Below are 25,080 nucleotides of genomic sequence, written 5' to 3' on the forward strand. Positions count from 1 at the left end.
TAAAGACAATTTCTCTTTAATTCCAAATAACCATCTAGCTCCTTCCTACACATATTTCTGGGTCCTATCTTCTTAGTTGGAGAGAAATTTTAAAATAATGTCATTATCAATAAAGTAGAGTATGAACCATCTGTATTATTCCTTCCTTAGCAGGGGTAGAGAACTAAGTGATTCAAATAAGCTTCTCTTTTCTAGATGTTAGGAACTGATACACAGTTTACTACATTTAACATACTTTTTATATAAAAGAACTATTTTACTACATTTGCTATATTTCAGGTTTCTTTTAAGAAACTATATAAAGTGATGCATCTGCTGTTTGTAAATTTTGCTTCAGGTATTGAAATCACAAATCATGCAACTGCAACACTAGAAGGCAATCAAATTTTTAACAACCGATTTGGAGGCTTATTTTTAGCATCTGGTGTTAATGTGACAATGAAAGGTATGTTGGAATCTTGTGTTCTGCCTATAAGTACACTAAATATGCCATGAGAAGATAATCAGAAGTCATTGCTATCCAATAATTTAATTCCTTCTGTCACTGTACAGTAGTTAACCAGCAACTCAAGAGATGTATTTTGAAAGAGTTTTGTTTCAACTTATTCTAAATAGTTGGGAGTACCTTATACAAGGAAAACTCATTTCTATCTCTAGCCAGTTTTTTTTTTTTTTTTTTTTTACTTCATTGATTAGCCTCTTTTAAAGCTCTTAAACTCTATCTTACGTCTTCATACTATACAGTATTACTTTTTTCTTTTATTACAGATAACAAAATAATGAACAATCAAGACGCCATAGAAAAGGCTGTTAGTAGAGGCCAGTGTTTATATAAAATATCAAGTTATACCAGCTATCCCATGCATGATTTCTACAGGTATATTTCTCAGTTATTTGTCTTAAAAAAGGAGAGGTACCAAGGTTTTCTCTCCTTAACTGACAAGAACTCAACATTTTTAGCTTTCCCTTAAGTATATGAGCTAAAAGAAAGTAAACTGGGTATTTGCTAATAGAATGTAACTGAAAATTATTAGCTGTCCACATTAAGTTGTGATCGGTCTTCTTGGAGGATCCTGTGTTTGAGACCATAAAATGTGGGAAAATGTAGTACTGTACTAACTATAGATACCACTGAAAATGTAAAACATTTATATTGTTTTCCTAGACTGTCATTAAGTATTCCTTATATCCTAGCTAACATGAGTGGTTTTAATTCCCCTCTCCCCCATATTGATTCAAAAAAGGTAGCTACTTGTTTTCCTTGGGAGACACAAAATAGGAAAATGCTATATTCCATTGAAGTCTCTTTTCAGAACTAGACTAGAACCACAAAAAAAAATTTGGTCCTCTTAAAAGCCAAAGGTCATAGGGTAATATATAACAGATTGCAGTATTCTGAATAAATAAGATGATCGAGGAAAATAATGTAAGCTTTTGTTTTGTAGATGTCACACTTGTAACACCACAGATCGAAACGCCATATGTGTGAACTGCATTAAGAAGTGCCATCAGGGACATGACGTAGAATTTATTAGACATGATAGGTATGTATGTAGCACACTTGCTGTATTACTCAATTGTTTTCCTCTCCTCACTTTCCTAATCTTTGGGTTTTCATATTTTGTTTTAGGTTTTTCTGTGACTGTGGTGCTGGAACACTGTCTAATCCTTGTACGTTAGCTGGTGAGCCTACACATGATACAGATACACTATATGACTCTGCTCCACCTATAGAATCTAATACATTGCAGCACAACTGAATACCTTCCCTAAAGAAAAAGTCCTGCCATTCTAACATCATAACTTAAAACGTTTTGGGTTTTTGTTTTTTTTTTTTGAAGATTTAAAATATTTGCCCATGCTACAGGAAGAGACTGTATTAAAAATGGATACACAAGGTCAGTTGACACTATGAAGCTCAAGCTACCAAAAAGAAAGTGGCAATATATTGACTCAGGATCTCAAAGCTGGGTGTTTTAGCATTACTGTGTAAAGACTTTTGAAGGGACAGAAGTGAAGAAAATAAGCTTCAATTTTGTACAGATACCAACTTCTGAAAAAAAAAAGCTGGTGTTTTTACAACTAGCATTGAATGCAGTCCAACTTGCAGTAGTACTACTCTTCAATAGACAAGCAGCTTTGTTGCTGCTTTTATGGACGTGGGTACCAATTGCTTTTGTAATATGGTAAAAATGTGAGCTAGCACTTCTGCATTTCTTTTGATTTTTTTTTTAACATGTATTCAGATTGAGAAATATGATTTTAATGCTTTAATCTCATGTAGTTTGTTTTTAATTTCAAGCAAAATCTTATTGTACTTGAATGTGCCCTGTTTTGTTAGCACACCTAGACTTGCTGTAACTGTACTCATGTCCCAGTATGTACGTTCTTTCTATGAAAGAGAAAACACTAATCTTAAATTATATCCAGCAATGTTTCTGGTATCCTTTAAGAAAAGTTAAGACTATTATTTCCTTCCCTTCCCTGTGCAGCATTCAAAATCACCCCTAGAAAGAGTGAGTGTTTTAATGAGACTTCCTAGGAAGGGATGCACTGTAAAACAAAAGTATTCTTGTAACTCAGTTTTGTGAAAGGTAAAAACTACTATGTTTTAAAAGTACACTTTAGAAAGTCTCTTCAAAACAGTCCTGTATTTGAACTCTGTTCATAGTTTTTTTTTGAACAGTTTAGACAAATTGCTGGAAATTAAAACAATTTCCCGCATTAAGCTGAGACAAGTATATATACAGCCCTATACAGTTTCATAGCCCCCCCCCTCCATTTATGTGTATTGGTGACAGTGGGTATAAACAGCCTGAAAGTGTATGCATGTACCATAACATCTAGACTTAATATATTGTGGAGTATTCAATAACCATTATGTAGAAGGTAGATAAGAATTAAAAGGGTTTAATTTCCTAGAAAGAAAATGGAAAAATGGTCATTTTTAAAAAATAAAGTTTATTAGATCATAATGTTGTCTGAATTTACCACCTTTGTCAAAAGTGAACTCAAAGCTTGCAATGTAGTCTATAATTCCTCAATCAAAGTCAGCAACTTATGGACAGCATCAGCATCCACAGTAGACCTTTCACTAGCCAAACAAACCTCCCTTAAAATTAAAAAAAATAAAGTTAGTTAGTTTGCATTTTTCACAGTGCACCATCCACCCCTTTACTGTTTTTGAAACCGCGTGGTAAAGTTATATCCAATTATAGTTACCGAAATAACCGCAGTGACTGAGTCATCTTCTCAAATTCTCTTGCTTTTCTATGTCCCTTTTGAATAACCTCCTCTGGAAGATTAGCAAGCCTTGCTGCATTAAAACCATAGCTTTTCGGACAGGCTCCATTAATGAATTTATAGAGGAAGGTAATAGTCTCCTGGCTGGGATCTTCACATTCATTTTCTACCATGCATGCCTAAAAAAGAAAAATTACATGCTGGCAATGGAAGGACCCATTCAAAAACTGACACAATTTTTGAATAAACAATTCATACATACCATGTGTCCTAGGCGCACTGCAACATTTTGAGAATAATCTTCAACTAATGAATGGTAGTGGGTGGAAAACAACGTACGACACTTTATGTTCTCAGCAAGTTCTTTCACAACTGCGTTTGCTATTGCTGTCCCATCGAATGTTGCGGTACCTCTTCCTATGAAAATATACATAACTGTACATTATACAGTCTGCCATATTACATTCCAAAAAGGACAGGCCTCAGAATTGTTTTAAAATGTACTGAGTATCGGCTTAGTACATCCAAAAGCACTCTGTAACAGGCCCTCTCTAGCTAAAGTAGGCCTGCTTATCAGCCCTTGGAGTTCAGGAATACTATTCAAGTGCCACTATGCTTCAGAAACTTCCTTTTAGTTCACTTTAAATAGCCTTATTATCCAATTATCCCTGTATTATAATTTAAATTTTAAAAGGATTTAGAAATTGCCACCTTAGTGCCAACTGTGGGGGTCTATGGACAAAGGTGGGTATATTCATATTCTTTAAGAAATGTGTCCCTCAGACCATTTTCCAGAAAAATAAGTCTTTGTACTAATGTTTTAGAAATTTTAATGTCTTACCTAATTCATCCACAAGCACCAGAGAATGTGCTGTTGCATGTGTAAGTATACTGGCAGTTTCACTCAATTCAACAAAAAATGTACTTTCACCTTAAAAAAAAAAAAAGTGATCAAAATGAGAATCCTCTTTTAACAGCAGAAACATCTTTTAGGTGTATCATTCGAATCTTATCAACTACCCAGCGGTACTAAAGATTAAATTTTACAAAAAGATTACTTTTAGTATGTTAAAACTTGCATAAATGAATTGTCAAATAACAGAGCCTTAGGTAGAAAAATAACTCACCTGACATTATTCTGTCTGAGGCACCAAGTCTAGTAAACACTCTATCAATTGGTGTGAGCCTACACACTTCAGCTGGTACGTAACAGCCCATCTGGGCCATTATAGCTAATAGGCCAGCCTGTGAATGAGGAAGGAAAAAGTATTTTATGACTGATATTAAGAGATAGAGATATCTATGTATATCCAGAAGACAGATAATAAGCCAAGCTAATAAACATTAATTAGAAGTCAGGCACTCTTAAAAAAACAATCTTCACAATCATGTAGGAAAAGTGAGGCCAAGGGCCTAACTGGCTTTAAAACCTCAGAACATACACACTAACCCACTACACTAGTGATTGATTCTCAACTCTGGCTGAACAGTAGGATTAAAACTGCTGATGCCTAGAACCCATTGCAAACCAAACAATTTCAGAGGATGAATACACCCCAACTCCCAGGTACTTTTTTTGTTGTGCTCTCTAGATAATTTTGATTTAAAATGAAAAGGTTAAAAACCTTTACTGCTCCTCTCCAGTCAGCAAATTTGTATAAAGTATATAATACAGTACAGTAGAATAAGAGGGTCAGCAAAAATTTTTTGTCAAGGGCCCAGTGTCTCTGTTACATTTTTTCTAAACCTAAATCTAAATCATGTTTAGCTCAGTAACTAGCCAACCCCTGACAGGTTAGGAAAATACATTTACTGTCTTCCCTAAAAGCAGTTCCCAACAGTTAACTAAAGGTCATGAATTATATTTGTTTTCCTGTATGAACAAGTGCAATGGTTCTAAGGTTTCCTAGAAATGAACCTAATTTAAGAACAAATGTACATTTGTATAATTTTCTTTCATTATGAATACATCTAACCTTCAAAGGAAATGGATGCAAAGTCAGGGCTCATAAAAGTCATGGCCTGAACCAACTTCACCTTCTTAACTGAAGTACTTCCTTTAACATCAGGCAAATATTTGACCAATGAAATGAACACAGTTCATGACTCAAGGAGTTTTCCTCTGCTTACCAGTAAGTCAGTGACTATCATGAGCTTTTTGGGAAACAATGGCTTAAATGTGTAATAAATTCACTCAAAGTTTTGTAACACCGTTTGTAACACTTTACCTGTCTCATAAGTGTAGACTTGCCTCCCATATTTGGTCCAGTAACAAGCACACAATAAGCTTTGCCATTTTCCTCCTCCTCTTCCTCACAGCCTATTAGAATGTCATTAGGAATAAAGTCATCACCAAAAAAAGTCTTCGTAATGCAGGGATGGCGTGATCCTTTAAGGTCTAGAAAGGGAGGAGTATCTTCTTCTGGCAACAGAATTATTGGACGACACATAGGACCATCACCCCCTCGACTGTAGTTGGTCAGGCACAATAACACATCTGGTAAAGAGAGAGGACAAAAGTGAGGCTTCATTATTTTTGAGATAACCAACAAAGGCCCAACTTCTATAAAAAGTCTTTCAGAAATGCTTTTTTAGTGGAGGTAGCATGTTCCACTTTAGAAAAGGCAGATTTTTTTCTGTAAGTAGACACTGCAGTGACATTGTTCTAACTGCACAGTATACAAACTGCTTTGTTAATGGATTCATTAGCTGGAAATGAGTCATCAGCCTAAATGTTTTACATGTCTTTGTTACAGTACTTCATTACTTCATTATTAAAATGAGAAATAACATCTAGTTTCAGCTTAAGAAATCTATCCCCTCAAAGTAGAAATTGTCAAAACACAGGAAAAAACCCTCAGAACTAAAAAAACACTTCAAAACTCTAAAATAAGCAAAGGCTTCAAAATAAGTTGGCCATGAAGTTTAAAGAAAAAGGAAATTATTTAGGAAACTGAAGAGGTTACGTAATTACAAATACATAAACCTGGGCTCTCAGAAATAAACTCAGAAAAGTAAGTGTGATAACTTGGGCTAAGAGAACAAGTAAAGATTAAAAGTAAGTGTGATAACTTGGGCTAAGAGAACAAGTAAAGATTAAAATCTTTTCAAATATGTGTGTAGAGTGTAAAACAAAGGTCAAGGGATAGTTTTAAATTAACATAGTAGCTTGGGACTTCCCTGGTGGTTCAGTGGTGAAGGCTCCGTGCTCCCAGTACGGGGCACAAGTTCCATCCTTGGTTGGGGAGCTAGAGCCTGCCTGCTGCTGCAGCAATCACAAGTGCCACAACTAAGACTTGCAGCAGGTCTTAGAACATAATGTTCTATGCACCTTTCAAAAATAGCTGAAAAGCAACATTTCTCAAATACTATAAATTCAACTGAAATTTGATCAAAATATATACCCATTACTTGAGTTTAGGGTTATGAGTCAATGGGGACTTTCCAGTGGGCTATAATTTCAATATAAAACTGGCACCCAGGGCATCACTAACTAAAGCTTTAGGAACAAACCTGTTGAAAGCCTTACCCAACACTGCGATGCACTCCACAGCAGCCTGCCAGTCCTTGTAATTTTTATCAAAGTTATAGAACAGTCGCCTCATGCAGTCCTTTAATGATGCATCTCTCCGTTCTTCGGCATTTATCAGATTACCCAACTTCTTCTCAATTGTTTTGGTCCAGTATCGTTTACAACCCTTTTTGGTGGATTTCAACTCATATTCTTCTGGCAAATTACGGGTGATGAAATTCTCTGGAATTTCCAACTGGTAACGATTCCTACCAATTCCCCAGTAAACTATGGTTCTACAGCCAATTCGACTGCGCTGTTTCTCCAAGTATTCCAGGAGGCTCTGTTCATTTTCTCTTATGTCAGCAAGAGCTTGGTCATAATCAGAGTCAAATCCTGCTTTGGGAGTAATCAGTCCAGTCTTTCGAGCCTTTTCATGGTCAAAGGCTGTATCCCATCGGTTCAGTTCTGAAGTCAAATCAGGAAAGCGCCCTTCAGGACTTTTTGTCTGCAGAGTAAGGACCTGCTTGAGGATTTTAGACTTAAAGTCATCAATGACTTCTTCCATAATCCCTATAATTTTACATATTACTTTGAATCCTTCCAGAGCAGAAAGAAAATCAATAATCTTTTTTTTGCTGTATGTGGTTTCTTCATACATTATAGCCCTGCTATCTGGGTGGTTCTGGCTCTTGAGGGGAGACCCAACATTATGAATTTTACTCAGGAGTCTCTCAAGGTCTGGAAGCTTCTTAAGAAGGTCTACAACCTCAGAGATTTTGTCAGGCACAACCATTAGGTCTTCTATGGCATCCAGGCGATCATTGATCGCATGAGGGTTACAGAGTGGGGCACAAAGCCACTGCTTTAAGAGCCGTTTACCAAAGGGAGTATGGCAGGTGTCAATCTTCTCTAACAAGGTCCCTTCAGTAGAACCGTTTGTTCCATTCAGAAAAATCTCCAAGTTGTTTAATGTCACAGCATCTAGCACCATTCGTTGATTGGCTTTAGCAAAGACAGCACCAGGTCTTGTAGCATGGACCATGTCAGAATCCAAGGGAACATATTCTTCAAAATTAGCCATTGATAAAAGCTCCTGATCAATAAGGCATTTTTTGAGGTAGAAGACACAACCACCAAGAGCAGAGAGGGCCAATTCACTCTTCTCTCCTGGTGTCAATCCAATAGAATCTGACTCCGAGGTCATACCTTTAAGCACCTGGGGTAGCATCACCCCACCGTCCTCATTTAACTTGTCTGTAAAATATCCTTCTTCAAGGAGAGTTCTCAAAGTTTTGGCTGCATCCCAAAACTGGGAGCCCGGTATCAGACCTTCCTGAAGAGAAGAGGATAATGAACTCTTGAGAATCATCTTAGTATCCATTGAGAGATTTCCCTTCTCAAATAAGACTTGTACTGGAGGATAGTGTGCCACTAAAGTCCTAAACCTGGAACAATGGCGATCATCTGAAAACTGACCTATGAAGAACCTCCCTAGAGAGGTATCAACAAAGCATACTCCATACACGCGAGTGTGGCCAGAAGACTCCTCTTCTTTCTCTTTGAGGCTAAGAAGGTATTTACTGTAGTTCTCCGAGGGGTCACCTTCCAGCACACTGTAGGTCTGTGTACCCTTCGTAATGATCCTACAGATCTCCCTCCGTACCACTCTGTCATACTTAGATATGTGTGCCATTTTTCGGCATCGTGCCTCCATCATTTCTGGGGTCTCAGTCTGTTCTACTCGTGCTACTTTATAACCCTTCTGGACCAGGGAATCTGAGTATCGGCCAAATGCAATTTCAGGGAAACCAGAATGGGCCCAGTTGCCTTTCATGAATACCAGCCCTAGTTCACTGACCCCAATAAGAGCATCCATGTGGTACATCTCATAAAACTTCCCCACTTTATAAAATATGACCAGATCAAAGTTCTGAGACTTAATTTGCCACCACTTCCTCATCCCAGGAGTACAGGAATTAAGGAAATCCTCGGGCACATAGAGTGTGGATGCATCAAAATCAGGGTGATCAGGCCGCCTCCTGTGCACATCTCTTCTCTTTTCCTCCTTAAGCCACTCTAAAGTTTCATGATACCAGACAGTGGGGCGATTACTGTCATCACATCCCCCACTAATGTGGGCTTGGGGTTCAGAATTTTGAGGGACAGAGAAAGCACTCAAAGTATTCTTGGTTTCTGATGAAATGCCAGTTGCTCGTTTGGTGGCTGAAGGCATTTCCTTCCTTGAACTCTTCCTCTTGAGGGAACCATTCCCAGTTACCATTCTCTTCCGCTTTGGAGCAACTTTGACGGGGGTGTCCAGGCCTTCACTATCACTGTCCCCCACGCCACTGCTTATTTCATCACTGCTTGCTTCCTCCTTAGTGTCTGGCTTGAATTCCACATCAGAGCCACCAACGTCACTCTCAGAGTCTGATATGACCCTTCGTTTTTTTATTTGTCGGCTACTTCGTCTGGATCCTTGCACCTTTGGCCTCACTTCCTCTTCACTCTCAATGTCTTTTTCCTCTTCACTCTTATCTGATGTGTAAGTGGCACCTACCTGAGAGACAAAGAATATTTTAAAATATAAGAGTAAAATTTGGAAAAATGACAATATTGCTAGGGAATCTCTCTCAATATGCTACAGCTTCATATATCAAGAGAAGAACCCACCTTCAGAAATAAACTATTTTCTTTCTCAATGGATAGCAATTTCAGTTTCACCTAAAATTAATACAAATATCACAATACAGGATTAAGTGATTCTGTCATGAGAGTTCTTTCCTATTCAATACTAATTAAGTCCTTAGGATGACCATACATGACAATACCCATAGGTGATGTCCTCATTAACAGTCACAGCTGTAGAAAAAACTTGTCTTTCTTCCAGGGTCATCTCTCCTCTTACAGTTGAACATATAAAGTTTACCATTCTATAAATTACTTACAATTAAAAAAAAAAAAACAGTAATCATTCTAGTTCTAGTCCTTGCTCCTCCACAAACCAGCTGTATTTTTTTTCAGCAAGCCACGTTCAGTTCTCATAGACCTCCCTTATATGTAAAGTAGTTACACGGTTAAATGATTTGTCATTACTACCCAGATCTAAACATCTGATTAATGTTATGATCCCTGGTCTCAACCTCAAAAATAAGATTAAAAACATTTCTTTCTCTCTTTTTGTTTTGGCTGCGCTTGTTCTTAGTTGCACTAATCGGGCTTACTCGTTGTATGTGGGCTCTTAGTTCCTGATGAGGATCGAACCCAGGCCCCCAGCTCTGGGACCACCACTGAAGTGCCAGTTTCTCTTAAAATATGTATTTTATATGCCTATCTCATATAGAATAGAATAAAACAAAATCAAGCAGCTTATAGATGACTCTGTTTAAGCACATCTCATTAATTTACTAAATTAGAAAATAATGTTTAAGTATACCCATTATTTGTTCATTTAAGATTTAATTCACTGAAAGTGACAATTAATATTTGAAACCAAGGTTGTCTTTCAACTTTTTCTTACCAATCTAAAATACAACAAAAAAGCATTAGAACATAAAACTGGATAATTTCCACACCCTCATACAGAAAGTTACTATCAGACACCACAATCAATTTTATCACCATGTCCCACTGTCCCTAGCTCTCTATACTGGTTACCAAAAGGGTATTCCCTCCTATAAGCATGTGTGTTTCCAGCAGACTTGAGAACTTAAGTAAAAAAGGGTGCTAGACTGCTGAGGACTCTTAAGTAATTGAATATGATCAGAGGTGTAAGAAAATGTGTGTATGAGTACCAAACACAAGCTCCGGGAGTCGGTGATGGACAGGGATGCCTGGCGTGCTGCAGTCCATGGGGTTGCAAAGAGTTGGACATAACTGAGCAACTGAACTGAAATAAATAGGAAATTACCACTCTAACATGTCCCTCCCTACTTTTCAACATTTTCCAAACAATAGTAACAACTGCCTGTTAGCAGTGTCCCACCTCCGTCTCTTCCTCCTCCTCTGGCTCTGAGGGCTCATCACATACTGCCAACTCAAGCCTCTTAATCTTGTCTTTATTCAAGGCTTCATCTGCACGTTGCATTGCTCTGAGTATTTCAGGCTTTGCACTATAAAAATGACCTCCTTTCTGGGCTTCCTTTGAATGTGAACCTAAAAAACAAACATGTATTTATAAATAAGAACAGTTCGCTGGACATTTGGCTCAATGTATAATACCTGCCCTAACGAACAAGAATGATAACCATCAAGGTGTTTTGTTTTGCCAAAGGCGCATGGGATCTTAGTTTCCCGACCAGGGATGGAACCTGTACCCCTGCAATGGAAGTGCAGTTTTAATCACTAGGCTGCCAGGGAAGTCCTTCAGGTATAATTTTTAATGTCCCATTATTTTTGATTGATATAAATAAGATCAATAAAGCCTTCACAGAAAGAATTTTCAGGGTAAAACTATCAGTGAAACTGGAATTACCTATTTTACCTCCTCTAAGTTACCTTAATTGTTGGTTCACCCAGGACCACTCTCTCTTCCAGAAAGACCTCAGACTGTGGACCCTAAAACCACACCTCTTCGGGTGAGGCATAAGATGTAAAGGAGATTTGAGACCCTTTTTAAAAGACATTGCTTAAGGAAGGCAAAAACTACACTGTAACTTAAATGAAGCAATGACATTAACAATAAGTTTGTTCCCAAGGTAGGTAGGTAGATAAGACAGATTTTTAAAAAAATTCTACTCTAAGGAGCCCTAAATTTTGGGAGGATAATAACCCAGGACAGACTTTAAAGTTTTTTCAAAACAGTTGCATCAAAAATGTCTTGCTCTGTTTTAAAGTAAAACTTTTCCTTTATTCATTTCATTTCAAAGAGCTATAGTATTAAATGACATGTCTATCCACTGAGCAAAAGGTTAGATATAGACAATTATAATGGTACAGAATTGTTTTAATTCTTTTCCAAGAGGCCTAACTAGGAATGTCTGTTTTCTTCTACCTGAATGTAACAGCTGCAAATCAAACCTGAATTTGTCTAACAGATCCAAACATTACATTACTCCCTCCTTTCAGTATACTAAAACTGATGGGACATCCTAAATTTCCATGGAATTAGCAACTTTTATGAGCTGCCTAAAACAAAGCTGCAATTTCTTATTTCTCTAAAGAGCTGCACCAAAACTACAAACTGCAGCAGTCAAAATCATTAAGAGTGGCTGTGAACTTTCCCAAAGTGCCTGTTACAGCTGTGTTCACCCTGCCGATCTAGTATCAATCACCACCATTCCCCAAAACCTCTAATGCAAACTACAACCCTAAGACCATCCCCCCCACCAAAGGCCTACTGTTTTCATGCACACCTCTTTGTGGATTTATTCACATATACGTTTTGCAACAATTCGGAAATTTAAAGGGCAAAGAGCAATATGCACATCTTTATAAAATAATTACAACATAAACTTTTGATCTCTTTTTAGTCATCTTTTGCCAAGGCTTGGTTTAGCATCTCAAAATTAGTCCTGGAAGAAGACCTCATTTATCATCTGGTCCAACTTGCATATAAGCAAACAGAAGTTACTTTGGCCAAGATTATACAGCAAATTAATGGAGAAGACTAAAGTAAATTCTCTTACTCTGTTCTCGCCCTGCACATCAGGTTTCTACACAGGCCTATCTGCCCTGCAGGATGAGGAGTGATACGACCAAAAGGGCATGATTCCCAGGCTTCTGGGAAACTGACCACTGTTCTGATTCCAAGATACTGAATTCAGCAATGTCCTAGCCAGGAGTCTGAAGATAATGGAAAAAACCTGTGCATGCCCAGGATGACATGCATCCTGCAGTCACCCTGCACATGCACTGCAGGAGACTGACAGGGTGCAGCCAGCCTAGGTGAAACCATACGCGCAGGACTGCTGATGTCTGTGATAAATACGGCTGGGCCTGGGAAGAGTGAGTCAAGGTTCCGGAAGTCTAGTTTCTGATGTGAAACTCAACTCAGATGTGCTCATAAGGTGAGCATTTTGAAGCCAAGGTCGCATGCTTCTCCACCTGTCCTAGAGTATGTCACTGATCTATATGTTCTGTATCTTGGCTACACTGTCTTTCTTTTGGAACCTTTTAAGATAGGAACCGGAGAAGGCAATGGCACCCCACTCCAGTACTCTTGCCTGGAAAATCCCATGGATGAAGGAGCCTGGTAGGCTGCAGTCCATGGGGTCACTAAGAGTCGGACACGACTGAGCGATGTGACTTTCACTTTTCACTTTCATGAATTGGAGAAGGAAATGGTAACCCACTCCAGTATTCTTGCCTGGAGAATCCCAGGGATGGGGGAGCCTGGTGGGCTGCCGTCTATGGGGTCGCACAGAGTCGGACACGACTGAAGCGACTTAGCAGCAGTAGCAGCAAGATAGGAACACTTTTTTTCATGTCTGAATCTGGCATTGTCATCCATCAGGAGATCCAATCATGAAGTCCTTTTTCCTTTAAGGGTTTGAAGTGAAGTCGCTCAGTCGTGTCCGACTCTTTGCGACCTCATGGACTGTAGCCTACAAGACTCCTCTGTCCATGGAATTTTCCAGTCAAGAGTACTGGAATGGGTTGCCATTTTGATATTGCTATAAGTCGCTCAGAAGGACAGAAATAAAAATTCAACTCCACGCTACAAACTGGCCAAAGATCAGCTACATCTTATCCTTTTCCCATGCTAGAAGCTTTTACCACACCCACTCTTAAAATTTATTGGAGTAAAATATGCTTAAATCCACTGTGTAGGAGACACGAACATTCAGACTCACATGTGCATGGGTTCTATCTTACAAACATACCCAACCTGCAAAGTAAATCTCTTACCTGTATATGGCTTTAATAGCCTTCTGCTAACCCAGCCCCGTGTTGGGCTGTCATCAAAAAACTGTACATGAACTCGGGCAGACTTTCCTTTCTCACGGATGAATGTTCCATCAAAAGGGTGGTTGTAAACCAGGCAAGGCCACCAAGGGTAACCCTCCATCTTGGCCCAAACCAAATCACCTGGTGAGAAGTCACAAGAACTGCTGCCAAGAGAAAATACATAATTTGGTTAATACTTTGTTAAGTTACATTAAAGGCAATTACTACAAACAAGCAGTTCTAAGGAAGGTATCTTAAGACACCTTTGAAATTTTCTGGCATTAATATTCAGGCACAGAAATTCTAAAACTAATGATTTTTTAAAATCAAATTTTCAAGTCATTTTTAAAAATCATAAGCAAATATCACAAGACAACACAAATATAATGGTATTAAAGTTAGAAATTATCTCACAATTATTCAAGGTTTAAAAACTGGCAGAATTCTGATAGACTGGTAATAGCAGGAAAAAGACAAACTCATTGTACATGTGATTCAAATTATTACATCTGTACTACCACATGTATACATTAGGAACAGGATCTGACCCAAAGTATTAATAAAATATCAAGCATAATGCCTAGGCAAATTTGCTATACTTACATTAAAAATTATTTCATTAAAACTTTGCTCCAATGTATTCCAAATACCCCAAAAGCCAGCAGACTAATACCCCTAGCCCATCCCTAAAAATCTAGTTTTGTGGGAAAACTTAAGAGGTAAGTATGTACTGTGCCCAAAATAATTGTGTACACAACTAGTTGTATAAATAAACCTACAGAATCAACAGGAGATCTAATCTTCACAAAAACTGACTTAGCCCTGAAGATTTCCTGAGAAAGGGAGAGGAGGAGGAGAATTATACAAGAGTCCCTCAGTGATAGAGAGGTCACAACAACTATAAACCCTGCTCCAGTAGTATATAACCATGATTTTCTAAGCCTGCTTAAAGGTTTTCACTGAATAATGACAAATATAAAATAAGTACATTACAAAAGAGAATATTTCAGATATTTTAGAACAATCAGTTAAGGCCACCTTATTCAGGCTCAATCATAAAACTTAAGTATTTCTTTCTTCAAAAAATGTGGATGTGGAAATCCCTATGCTAGACAGAAAAGAAACCAGAACAGGAGCATGGCTTCAGCTGGTGCTTACATCCAGGGCCTTTAAAGTACATTCTTCTTTCAACTTAGAAAACTGTAGTGACCAGCATGAGTTTATAATTATTGCTGTCAAACACCACAGGGGTCATCTTCAAACAGGGAGCTATGTCTGCACAATTCAGGTATCTTAAGTGTTTCCTCATTACTAACATATCCATTTGTTAACAGGAGACAAAGATCCTTATCTCTGTGTGGAACTGTCAAGCAGGCTTTCCCTTAACTTAGCCGGGCAACCACTTAACCACAAAGTCTATCACACTGGGATCAGGAAACCACAAGCTTTCCTTGTATGTTAGGTCCTGAGAGTACCCTAAATTTGTACCCTTTTCTGTTGCTAAAAGAGGAAAATAACCTTTGTCCATATATAAATACACTATCAGAATGGAGTCTGAACTCTATGACAGTAACTTCTAGAAGACTGACCAGAGCAAATATATGTTATGCCAATGAACACGTCTCCTCATAGGAAGCATATGTCTGGCTGTAAAGTCTTCAGACATCAGACTACAAACTGTTGGCCAAAGTCGATTTTTCTGACAGGAACCAGTAAGGATACTCATCAGTCCAGCCTGGCTGCCCTTCATCCCTTAAGAGATGAAATTTGATGTGTACATCAATAAGCCTGAACTCATCACTGGCTAGTCTGAAGCAGTTCCTCCCCTAGGTGAGCTCAGGCTGGCCAAAATGGAGTCAGGTTGCCAGAATGGAGTCAAGTTCACGAAGTGTTCAGTTGCTCAGTCATGTCCAACTCTTTGCAACTCCATGGACTGCAGCACTGCAGGCCTCCTTGTCCATCACCAACTCCCGGAGCTTGCTCAAACTCATGTCCATTGAGTCAGTGATGCCATCCACCCATCTCATCCTCTGTCGTCACCTTCTCCTCCTGCCTTCAATCTTTCCCAGCATCAGGGTCTTTTCAAATGAGTCAGTTCTTCGCATCAGGTGGCCAAGGTACTGGAGTTTTAGCTCCAGCATCAGTCCTTCCAATTCAGGACTGATTTCCTTTAGGATGGACTGGTTGGATCTCCTAGCTGTCCAAGGGACTCTCAAGAATCTTCTCCAACACCATAGTTCAAAAGCATAAATTCTTCCGCACTCAGCTTTCTTTATAATCCAACTCTCACATGCATACATGACTACTAGAAAAACCATGGCTTTGACTAGATGGACCTTTGTTGGCAAAGTAATGTCTCTGCTTTTTAATATGCTGTCTAGCTCGGTCGTAGCTTTTCTTCCAAGGAGCAAGCATCTTCTAATTTCATGGCTACAGTCACCATCTGCAGTGATTTGGGAGCCCCAAAAAATAAAGTCTGTCACTGTTTCCATTGTTTCCCCATCTATTTGCCATGAAGTGATGGGACCAGATGCCATGATCTTAGTTTTCTGAATGTTGAGTTTTAAGCCAACTTTTTCACTCTCCTCTTTCACTTTCATACAAAGTGTTAGTGCTTTTAAAAGTGAAGACTGTTTTCCTTGCCCATGTGAGGGTAAGGACTAAGGTATGGCTAATTCAAAGGTAGCTATTTCATTACATACATGTCTATAAAAGTTACACATTCTTTAGAAAAGAGCACATCAGGGACTTTGACAAGAATGAACATCTTGGTGGTACATTTGCAGTTCAAGGGATCAGGATGCCCCAAAACTAACAATTCTGTTTTATCTCTGTGAAGCAACAAAGCACTTGCAAGTATCTCAGATGTCTTAGAAACTAAATATGTAGATCAAAATTCTTAAGCAAAAAATATGAGATGGCCACACTTGCCTCCTGAAAGTTCCTGTCTGTCCTCAATTAAGAGTAACTCAAGTTTCCAGCTGAGACCCAAGACATGGGAGAAAAAACTTTGAGTTCTATACCTTTAACAGTACTAAGTTAATATAGTTTTTATCCCAAAGGAAATCTGAGCTTTCTAAGACTGTTACCTTAAAACTGTCATTTGTATAAAAGCGAACAAACTGTACAACAAATTGTAAAACGATGTTCAAAGGTTTCAAATTGACATAGATTCCTTTCCAAGCAACCAACTTGAAAATGTAATGTCTTTAGGGCTTCTCTGGTGGCTCAGTGGTAAAGAATTCACCTACCAATGCAGCGGACATGGGTTCAAGCCCTGATCTGGGAAGATCCCACATGGGGTGGAGCAACCAAACCCGTGCACAACTGCTGAGCCTGTACACTAGAACCTGCCTGGGAGCTGCAACTGCTGAAACCCGAGTGCCCTGAGCCCATGCTCTGCACAGGAGAAGCCACAGCAATGAGAAGCCGGCACACAGTGCAACCGGAGGGGCCCGTGCTTGCCACAACTAAAGCAAAGCCTTCACAGCAATGGTAGCACAGCCAGAAGTAAATAAACAAAGAATTTTTAAATTTTAATGTCTTTAAATGTATTTGAAAAGCAAATAAACGTGCATCCTCACTAGAGGAAGAAACACATAAAAAGCTAATTACAATCATCAGATCTGTAAAGCTAAAATGCCATCATAAACTGAATTGTTTAAAAACAAAATTGTTTTTTTAACATCACCTCACCCTAAACATAAACTTATACTTTCAGAATCTTATGTATAACTTAACTCTGCTGTTAAGAATTGGGCCGGGTGGGGGAGGCACGGGCGGAATGCATTCCCTGGTGGTCCAGTGGTTAGGACACAAAGCCTTCACTACCTGGAGCAACCAAAAAAAGAAAGCAGAAGTACACTCTAAATGCTAAGACTAAAAATACAGTTTAAAAAAAATGGATAGTTTCCCCAATGTTAAAAGGCTTTTCAGAAAAAAATTCTTTTTAATCTACTGACTTTCTATGTGCAAATGAATTCTTTAAAGTTAATTTAAAATTCTGATCTCTAGTAGTTGTGCAGTCTCCACAAAATATCAAAATAAAAGGAACATAAATTTTAATCCATGCAAATATTCAGACTTTTACCAATACTAATACCTATTTTAAAATATCTAACTATAACTTAAGCATGGGATCACAGTGGAATGTACTATAATTTGAATATCTGCTATTTTTCATACATTGATCCTTAAAGAGCCAGAGGACTTTATAAAATCAGAGATGGATACAAAGCCAGAGATGGCTCTACTTGAAACTTTATTTAACAGTCGTATTCAGACTTCACTGTATTTTAACATTTGGCTCCGTTTCCTGATAATCTTAATACCTTTCTCTTTTCAGATAACTAGGGCTGTGTTAAATATTAACAAGGATCATCAAACCCTATGCAATGCAAATCCAATTTGAAAATATCTAGGCCAAAAAGTCACTTTACAATGTAGAATGGTTCTTCTTGGAGCCCAATGTGAAATCCCAAAATAAATACAGGAATTAGCCTATAAATTAGCCTACTGTCGGGAGCTGTGTTAGGCATTACTGACAAAATGGAGGCACGGCCCCAACTCCCTCTCCTTGTCCCGAAAGCACGGACCCGGGATGAAGGAGTTAGGCCTTGTGATTCTGACTTGTTTTTTCCTCTCCTCGGCTGAGTTGACTGAAAAGAACATTAAGGTGCTTACTGTTCTTGAGAGGAGCATAAGAAGGCACAAAGCCTTCTGCAGCTGTGCTCAGAGAATAATTCATAAAGTTAATCATTGACATTCAAGGTTCCAGGATGAGCACATAGGCCGCAGCTTGAGGCCATGGGAGGAACTGCTATCTGAAATCTATTTGTGAGGGAAATGTTTATGGCAAAGGAATTTACTGAATTTAGGGCTTAGGAATAATTAAGATAGTTAGAAGCTAAAGATTTAAGGAATGTTGTAATGTTAGCATATTTTACTACAGCTGATAGAAATAAGGCATTTTGGAGATATTAGTGGTTAGAAGCCTTTTTAGAGAAAGTGAGCTCAGGATACTAGGGGCAAACAGGATTTAGAAAGATAAGAAATAAACTGAGGAATGTGGTATGCAGCCCAGACATTAGCATGAGTTACAGTGTATTCACAAGGACACATGAGAAGTAGATAAGAGAATCTATGAGGCAGGAACTCCTTCTGAGGGGCAACAATGATTTATGGAGACAACAAATCTGGGTCAGTGGGAACTGAAAATGTCAAACCTCTGACCTAATGCTTTTATAAAAGTATAAAAGAGAATCTTAAGCTTGAAATAAATATGCAGACCAAGAAATATGAATGAGAGGCTCCATCAATACTCGCAGACACTCCTTCAGGCTGATTCCCTGGCTGCTGGAGCTGGACTCTGGCAGCCTACTTTATAAATATGATTCGACTATGATTTTACAAGCGGTTTTTGTTTTCTGGCTGTGCCACACACCTTTGTGGGATTTTAGTCACCCGAGAAAGGACCAAACTGGGCCCTTGGCAGTGAGAGTGTGGAGTCCTGACCACTGGACCACCTGGGAATTCCCTTGTTTTTAAAATGATAATGTATCTCAAATGTTTGATATTCTTGGGATTTTTAAAGACAGCTTTAAAAAGGTAAGAGGAAAGGTGACAGCTCAGAAAAACAAGTGTAAAACATACAACTAAAACACAACTTCACACCACTAAAAATAAGAAATGACTTAATAAAGCTAAATATATATGAACAATCTTTACACTTTTGCTTTAAAAAATGCCATTATTTTTGCTCCCTCTTCAGCCCATTACCTTGGTGTCGATTATTATTTGTGCCCCAAATTTATAAGCAACATTTCTGTCTACTTTTTAAAACAGAATCAGTAGATACAAAAGCAATGCTAGAATTTGCTCCTATAAACAATAAACTTAGACTGGCTATGTGTAAAAAAAAAATGTGTGTATATAAACACAAGTTTCACAAAGGTGAACATACTCTCAAGCCAACTATCAGTGTTTGTATCTACTTCTCAACGTAGAATATTAGAGTAGAATTCCCCTACCCTCAAATAGCTAATGAGAAAACAGAAGTAACCAGAGAAATTATTACCAAGGGCTCCCATCACACCTACCCACCTACCCATCTACCTGCACCTCTCTACCCTTCACCTGGCTTTCCTTCCTTCGGCTTGGATAACTATGGCCATCTATCACTTATGCGTGAGGTCTAGGACAACCATATAAATTATCATCCAAACTGGCCTCTAAAACTATTTCCTAAATATTATTAGAAAAGAAGCCTATAAAAAAACTAAAACCAGGGCTCTTTGGAAAGCAGCTCAAGGAGCAGGGACAACTGATAATCATCATCAGAATGAAAGTTCTGAGATAATGTTAAAAGTTATAAACACCAGCTTAAAAGAGGCTCCTGCTGGCCAAATTAGTGTAACAAGTTCAGCACCTTTTTAGTTATATCGATTAAATCAAATTAAGTCTGTGAAACCAAGTCCACCATGATACTTTTTTAAAAGCCTGAATTCTTTTCTTACAAAAACTAATATCATTACATTAAGTGTGATATTATTTAGAATATATTACTATAAATAGATTTAACTGTATGAAAAGTAGAAGGAAAGGCACCTACAACTAGGGCAGATTGTTACCTTTAACTAAAGGCTCTTAGGGGAAAAAAAAAAAACCTTGTCACGGTCTGACACACCACTCCTATAAATGAATACAAGGCACACATTTAAAATTTTTTACTGTCCTCATTTCTCATAATCAACAGATAATTATTGAAATGAGATTCCAAAAAATAAACCAGCTAAGATTTGCTTTAAAAATCCAGATTAAAAAAAAAATTAAAATTAAAAAAAAAAATCCAGATTTAGGTAGTCAGAAGCCTTCCTCACAGCTCTTTCAATTGTCTTAATAAGCTAGAGGGGACTTCCCTAGTGGTCCAGTGGTTGAAATTTCACCTTCTGATGCAGGGGGTGTGGTTTCCATCCCTGGTCTGGGAGCTAAGATCCCACAGGCCTCCTGGCCAAAATACCAAAACAAAACAGAAGCAATATTGCAACAAATTCAAAAAAGACTTAAAATTTTTTTTAAAAGGCTACAGAAGAAATGAAGTACTGAGAAGCAGGCCCAGAGTGCATAGACATACATCCTGCAGCCATTTACTCAAACTGATGTCACCTCAACTGCTTCCTCTTTCTCAACCCAGGTGAAAAAAAGACTTTTGCATCACACCTGACAAAGACACTAGGGGAAGGAAAGAAAAAAAGACAAAACACGTTAACACTGGTGCACAAGAGGAAACTGAATGACAAATGACCACTGAAAGATGCTCAACTTCTTCCAACTGACCCCTAAGAAAAGTCCAAACGTTTTTGTAGCCCATAGCAGAGACTGGATCTCCTCATACCTAAGGCTCCAGCCTCCTGTCTTCATTCTCAATTGGCAGGACCCTCCTCTTCCTGCACCAGCTTCCTAAAACCCCCTCACCTCTACAGCAGCTGAGCTAACCTCTATTTACCTATCCTCTGGTCTCAGCCTTAGAGCTGAAAGCCTACCCAGACCCATACATACCCCATCCTCCCCTCAAAGTGAACAGAGCTCACCGGCTCTGCTCCTGCTCTAAAACTGCCTTTTTGCTTGTCCTATTCACTCTTGTATAGGGGTTCCACAACACCCAATACTGTGCCTGCCAGAGGAGGTATGTTAACATTTATTAAGTGAAGGCCAAATCTATCTAATGAATGGAGAGCTCTTTAGAAACCTAGAATCAAATGCCAATTTTTCCTGAATACCCTGAAAGCAGTCCTATAGACCTAGTAGGTGGTCAAGTGTAAACAATATTATTCTTTTATAAGTCTTTTATGAGTTTCCAAAATTCAGACCTAAAAAAAAAAAACAAAAAACTGCATATGCTATTCAAAATATAAAGCACAACCATACAACAAATAATTCCATTCATTTAGAATGGATGCAGGAAGAATCAATTCAAGTTTAGATGAACGTTAATGCTTTGTACATCTCTTACCATGCATCCATTACACAGGATGCCCATGTAGGGAAGGAAAAAAATTATTTCGGAAAAATATTTAATTTTCACTGGAGTATAATTGATTTACAATGTTGTGTTAGTTTGTGGTGTACAGCTAAGTGAATCAGCTATACTTATACATATAACCCTTTTATAGATTTCCTTCCCATTTAGGTCACCACAGAGCACTGAGTAGAGTTCCCTGAGTTATACAGGAGGTTCTCATTAGTTATGTATTTTATGCATAGTATCAATAGTGTACATACACATCAATCCCAATCTCGCAATTCATCCCACCCCCAGGGAAAGTATTTTTCCGTCTACCCATCTGAGTTCTTGGCTGAGAAAGAGAACCTGAGTAACACTCCTGGAGATGGCCCACGTTACCACCTTAAACCTCTGTCTTCAGCTATAGACAAAGGAAAGATAGGGGGCCGGGGAGGGAGACCAGGGAGGTTACCAAGAAAAGAATAAAAAACAAGGCTATGTTTGTTATTAAGATTTCAGTTCAGTGCCTATGGAATCTCCCTTTTCTTCTTCGTACAGAGAGGCAGGCATCCTTACAAATGGAGATTTCCCTTTTAAATGTAAATTTCCCTTACAGAAGAATAACTTCTACTGTTCTCAAAGCTTCTCCCATATCTTCCCCTTCTCAAAAAATACTCAGCTCAAAATAACCTCTATGCCAAAGACACATTCTGGGGTGGCAAATCCTGCCACTTGTCGGGCAACTACATAAACTTCCTGAGAGGATCGCTTGGAGGAAGGTAACACTGTAATTACAGCCGCACTTTGAAAAATCTGTGGGACGCCTAAAACGCAAGGCATTCGAAATCAACTACTCAGCTCTCTGATCTTGAATGTGTGCTTTTTTTTTTTTTTTTTTGTACCACTATTTCACCCTTTCAGACGGCTGCCATTACACTTTATGCCTAATGCAATACATGGGATACAGTAAGTGCGAGCTTTTCAAAATGTCGCCCGCTACTTCAACAAAGGCCAGCCAAACCCTGAAACACCACCAAACTGCCTAGGAGAGGAAGCCACCGCCGGGCAAGCTTCCCCTTTATCACGTTCGTATCCCTCTCCCAGAGCCCTATCAAGGCCTTTGGGGGCTCTCAATTCAGGAAAAAATTACAGTCCCACATCCTCCCCTGAAATCCCCAACAAAAGATGCACTATTAAGGGGAGTGCTTTCGGTCTAGTGGTTAGGATTCCGCGCTGTCACTGCCATGGCCCAAGTTCAATCCCTAGTCCCCGAACTTAGATCCCGAGAGCTTTCCTGGTGAGGCAAAAAAAAAAAAAAAAAGATGCACTATTTCTTAAACTAATATTTTCAACTCGCATAATACTTCCAGGTGTCAAAATTAACATTCAGCTTTCCATCTGTTTTGATGCATATGCAATCTATCTACACGTTGACCCAGCTTGGTCCCTGCACTTTCTGCTCCCCGCCCCTGCAATCCTAACTCGGACCAATCAGGCCCCTTGGTTTACCAGCTGACACACCCCCGCGCTCTAAACTTGCTGTCCACTCCCCAGTGTTAGTCGCTCAGTAGAGTCTAGACTTTTTGCAACTCCAAGGACTGTAGCCCACCAGGCTCCTCTGTCCATGGAATTCTCCAGGCAAGAATAATGGAGTGGGTATCCATTCGCTTCTCCAGGGGATCTTCCCGATTCAAGGATCGACCCGGGGTCTCCCGCATTGCCGGCAGATTCTTCACCGTCTGAGCCGCCAGGGAGGCCCCAAGATTCCTACAGAAAGTAACACTCACCCACCCCAAGAGCCTACACAGCCACCCCGCCAGAGGCTTCGCATCCGAGGCTCTAATCCAAACACCGAGGGTGTTCCTCGAGCAACTAGCGGGCTCGAAATGGACCATCCCGGCTCTGATGGGGGAACATCCTCCGGATATCCCACTCGAAGCACGCCGCGACCCGACAACCTGCTGGTTCCCGGCGTCCATCCCTGCCGCGGGCATTCCTCCTTCCTGCCACCCCTCCCCCGCCCGGGGCAGGCGCCACCCCTCCCTCGCCCAGAGGGCGCACCGCGCGCAGCGCAGGCCAGCTCTTTTCTTTTCCCGCCCCACCCCCCAGTACTCCCTTCTCCCCTTTCTCCTTCCTACTCCAAGCACCTTCCACTCCTCCCGCACCTGGCGGACTTCTCCTCCACCTCTGAACTAAGTGCGTCCTCCCCTCCCTGCCAACCCCCTCTCCTTGCACGGCCGATTTCCTCACACCCTGTTTACAAGCTACACCCCCAATTCTCCCTGCAGCCCCACCTCCTCCGAGCCCAGGGCTTGGACGCGCAACCCTAACCCAGCGAGGCCACCTCCCTGCACCCCCCCCTACGCCGCTACCTGGCGGGGACCGCAGGGGATGCCGACTTCCGCAGCCCTCCGTTGAGGTTCCTGGCCTCGGCCCGCGACGTGGTACCCGCTAGGGGCTCAGGCCCGGCCTCGTTCCAGGCCGCATCCCCGCCTGGGGAAGGGGAGGCCCCGGTGGCAGCGGCGGCGGCGCTGCTTCCACTTGAGGCTCTGACGGGGGCTTTGTTGGCATTATTCACGGCTGGAGACTTAGGGAAGAAGCTAAACAGCGTGCTCTGTCGCGACATAGCCACAGAAGCCGAGGCTCAACCGCTCTGTCGGACAGACCCACTAGAGGCAAGGCAGCTACCGCGCGGGGCCTACTGGCGGGAAATCTGGGGGGAGGTGCGCTCCGCGGGAGGAACTCTGGCCCCAGCGGCCAATCGGCAGGCGCCTGGGCGTGCGCGGGCGGCGTCACTGGCGGCGCCACTGGCGGCGCGCGTCCGACCCCGCCCCCTCGGGCGCCAAGAGACGTGGGGAGGGGCGGGGTCACCCCGCCGCTGCGCGGGGCAGTAGCCCGTGGTGCTGCCAGCCGCTCGCGACTAGGCGGGTACCGCTCGGGGCTGGATAGGACTGGAAACCTCGACCCACATAGAACCTGGCGCGGCTGCGGGGCTCCTCACCTCGGAAAGACGTTCGTCTTTGAAAGGGAATCTAGAGTCACCGGAGCTGCGATCACGTAGGGGCCGGTGTGTGCAGAGTGCGTGCACCGCCTAGACAGTACAAGGAGGGTAAGCCCAACGGTCACGGAAAGAGAACCCCTGCGGAGAAACGCCTGCCAGCGCCTGCGTGAAAATCCTGCGGTTAGATTCCATACCCAAAGAACCGGGGGGGGGGGGCGGGGGGGAAAGATCCAGACTTCCAGACTTAAATCAGCAGATCAAGTCTTCTGTTCACTTTCTATTCTCAAAGCATTGCATATAGTAGGTACTTGAATTTTACAATTGAATGCTAAGTGGCAGGTCCTGTAAGAGTTTATGGTGTATTACCACTTACACAGCTCTCCTCTGACGGGCAGCAATCAAATCCAATCATTTTATATAGATTAATTAAAT

At 40.4% G+C, this 25,080-nt stretch overlaps 2 protein-coding genes and 1 long non-coding RNA gene across 7 annotated transcripts in view; 2 read left to right on the top strand and 1 right to left on the bottom strand.

Annotated features, from left to right (window-relative positions):
* The window catches only part of FBXO11 (F-box protein 11), a 112,003-nt gene extending 109,028 nt beyond the window's left edge, over nt 1–2,975 (top strand). For all 3 annotated transcript variants that reach the window (XM_086327081.1, XM_086327082.1, XM_086327083.1), the window contains 4 exons: nt 338–445; nt 769–877; nt 1,446–1,544; nt 1,631–2,975. In XM_086327081.1, the coding sequence (XP_086183207.1) occupies nt 338–445; nt 769–877; nt 1,446–1,544; nt 1,631–1,760 (446 nt within the window). In that variant the 3' untranslated portion in view covers nt 1,761–2,975. The remainder of the gene's footprint in view (nt 1–337; nt 446–768; nt 878–1,445; nt 1,545–1,630) is intronic.
* The window catches only part of MSH6 (mutS homolog 6), a 33,805-nt gene continuing 11,666 nt past the window's right edge, over nt 2,942–25,080 (bottom strand). Inside the window, exons 1-10 of one of the 3 annotated variants that reach the window (XM_086327079.1) lie at nt 24,649–24,843; nt 13,607–13,809; nt 10,743–10,912; nt 6,773–9,317; nt 5,472–5,740; nt 4,371–4,488; nt 4,085–4,174; nt 3,506–3,660; nt 3,223–3,422; nt 2,942–3,112 (exon numbers count right to left, since the gene is read on the bottom strand). In XM_086327079.1, the coding sequence (XP_086183205.1) occupies nt 3,031–3,112; nt 3,223–3,422; nt 3,506–3,660; nt 4,085–4,174; nt 4,371–4,488; nt 5,472–5,740; nt 6,773–9,317; nt 10,743–10,912; nt 13,607–13,766 (3,789 nt within the window). In that variant the 5' untranslated portion in view covers nt 13,767–13,809; nt 24,649–24,843 and the 3' untranslated portion in view covers nt 2,942–3,030. Of the gene's footprint in view, nt 3,113–3,222; nt 3,423–3,505; nt 3,661–4,084; nt 4,175–4,370; nt 4,489–5,471; nt 5,741–6,772; nt 9,318–10,742; nt 10,913–13,606; nt 13,810–24,019; nt 24,363–24,648; nt 24,844–25,080 lie in introns of those variants that run through there. The other 2 variants (XM_086327077.1, XM_086327078.1) reach the window with 2 other exon arrangements.
* LOC147363347 (uncharacterized) lies at nt 12,313–17,185 on the top strand. The gene is made up of 2 exons (XR_015137004.1): nt 12,313–12,765; nt 16,859–17,185. It is a non-coding gene; the product is annotated as an uncharacterized LOC147363347 (long non-coding RNA).

The sequence above is a fragment of the Bos grunniens genome, chromosome 11 (assembly GCF_055505025.1).
Source record: "Bos grunniens cultivar Pamir isolate PY7600 chromosome 11, Bosgru_T2T1.0, whole genome shotgun sequence".
Classification (NCBI taxonomy): domain Eukaryota; kingdom Metazoa; phylum Chordata; class Mammalia; order Artiodactyla; family Bovidae; genus Bos; species Bos grunniens.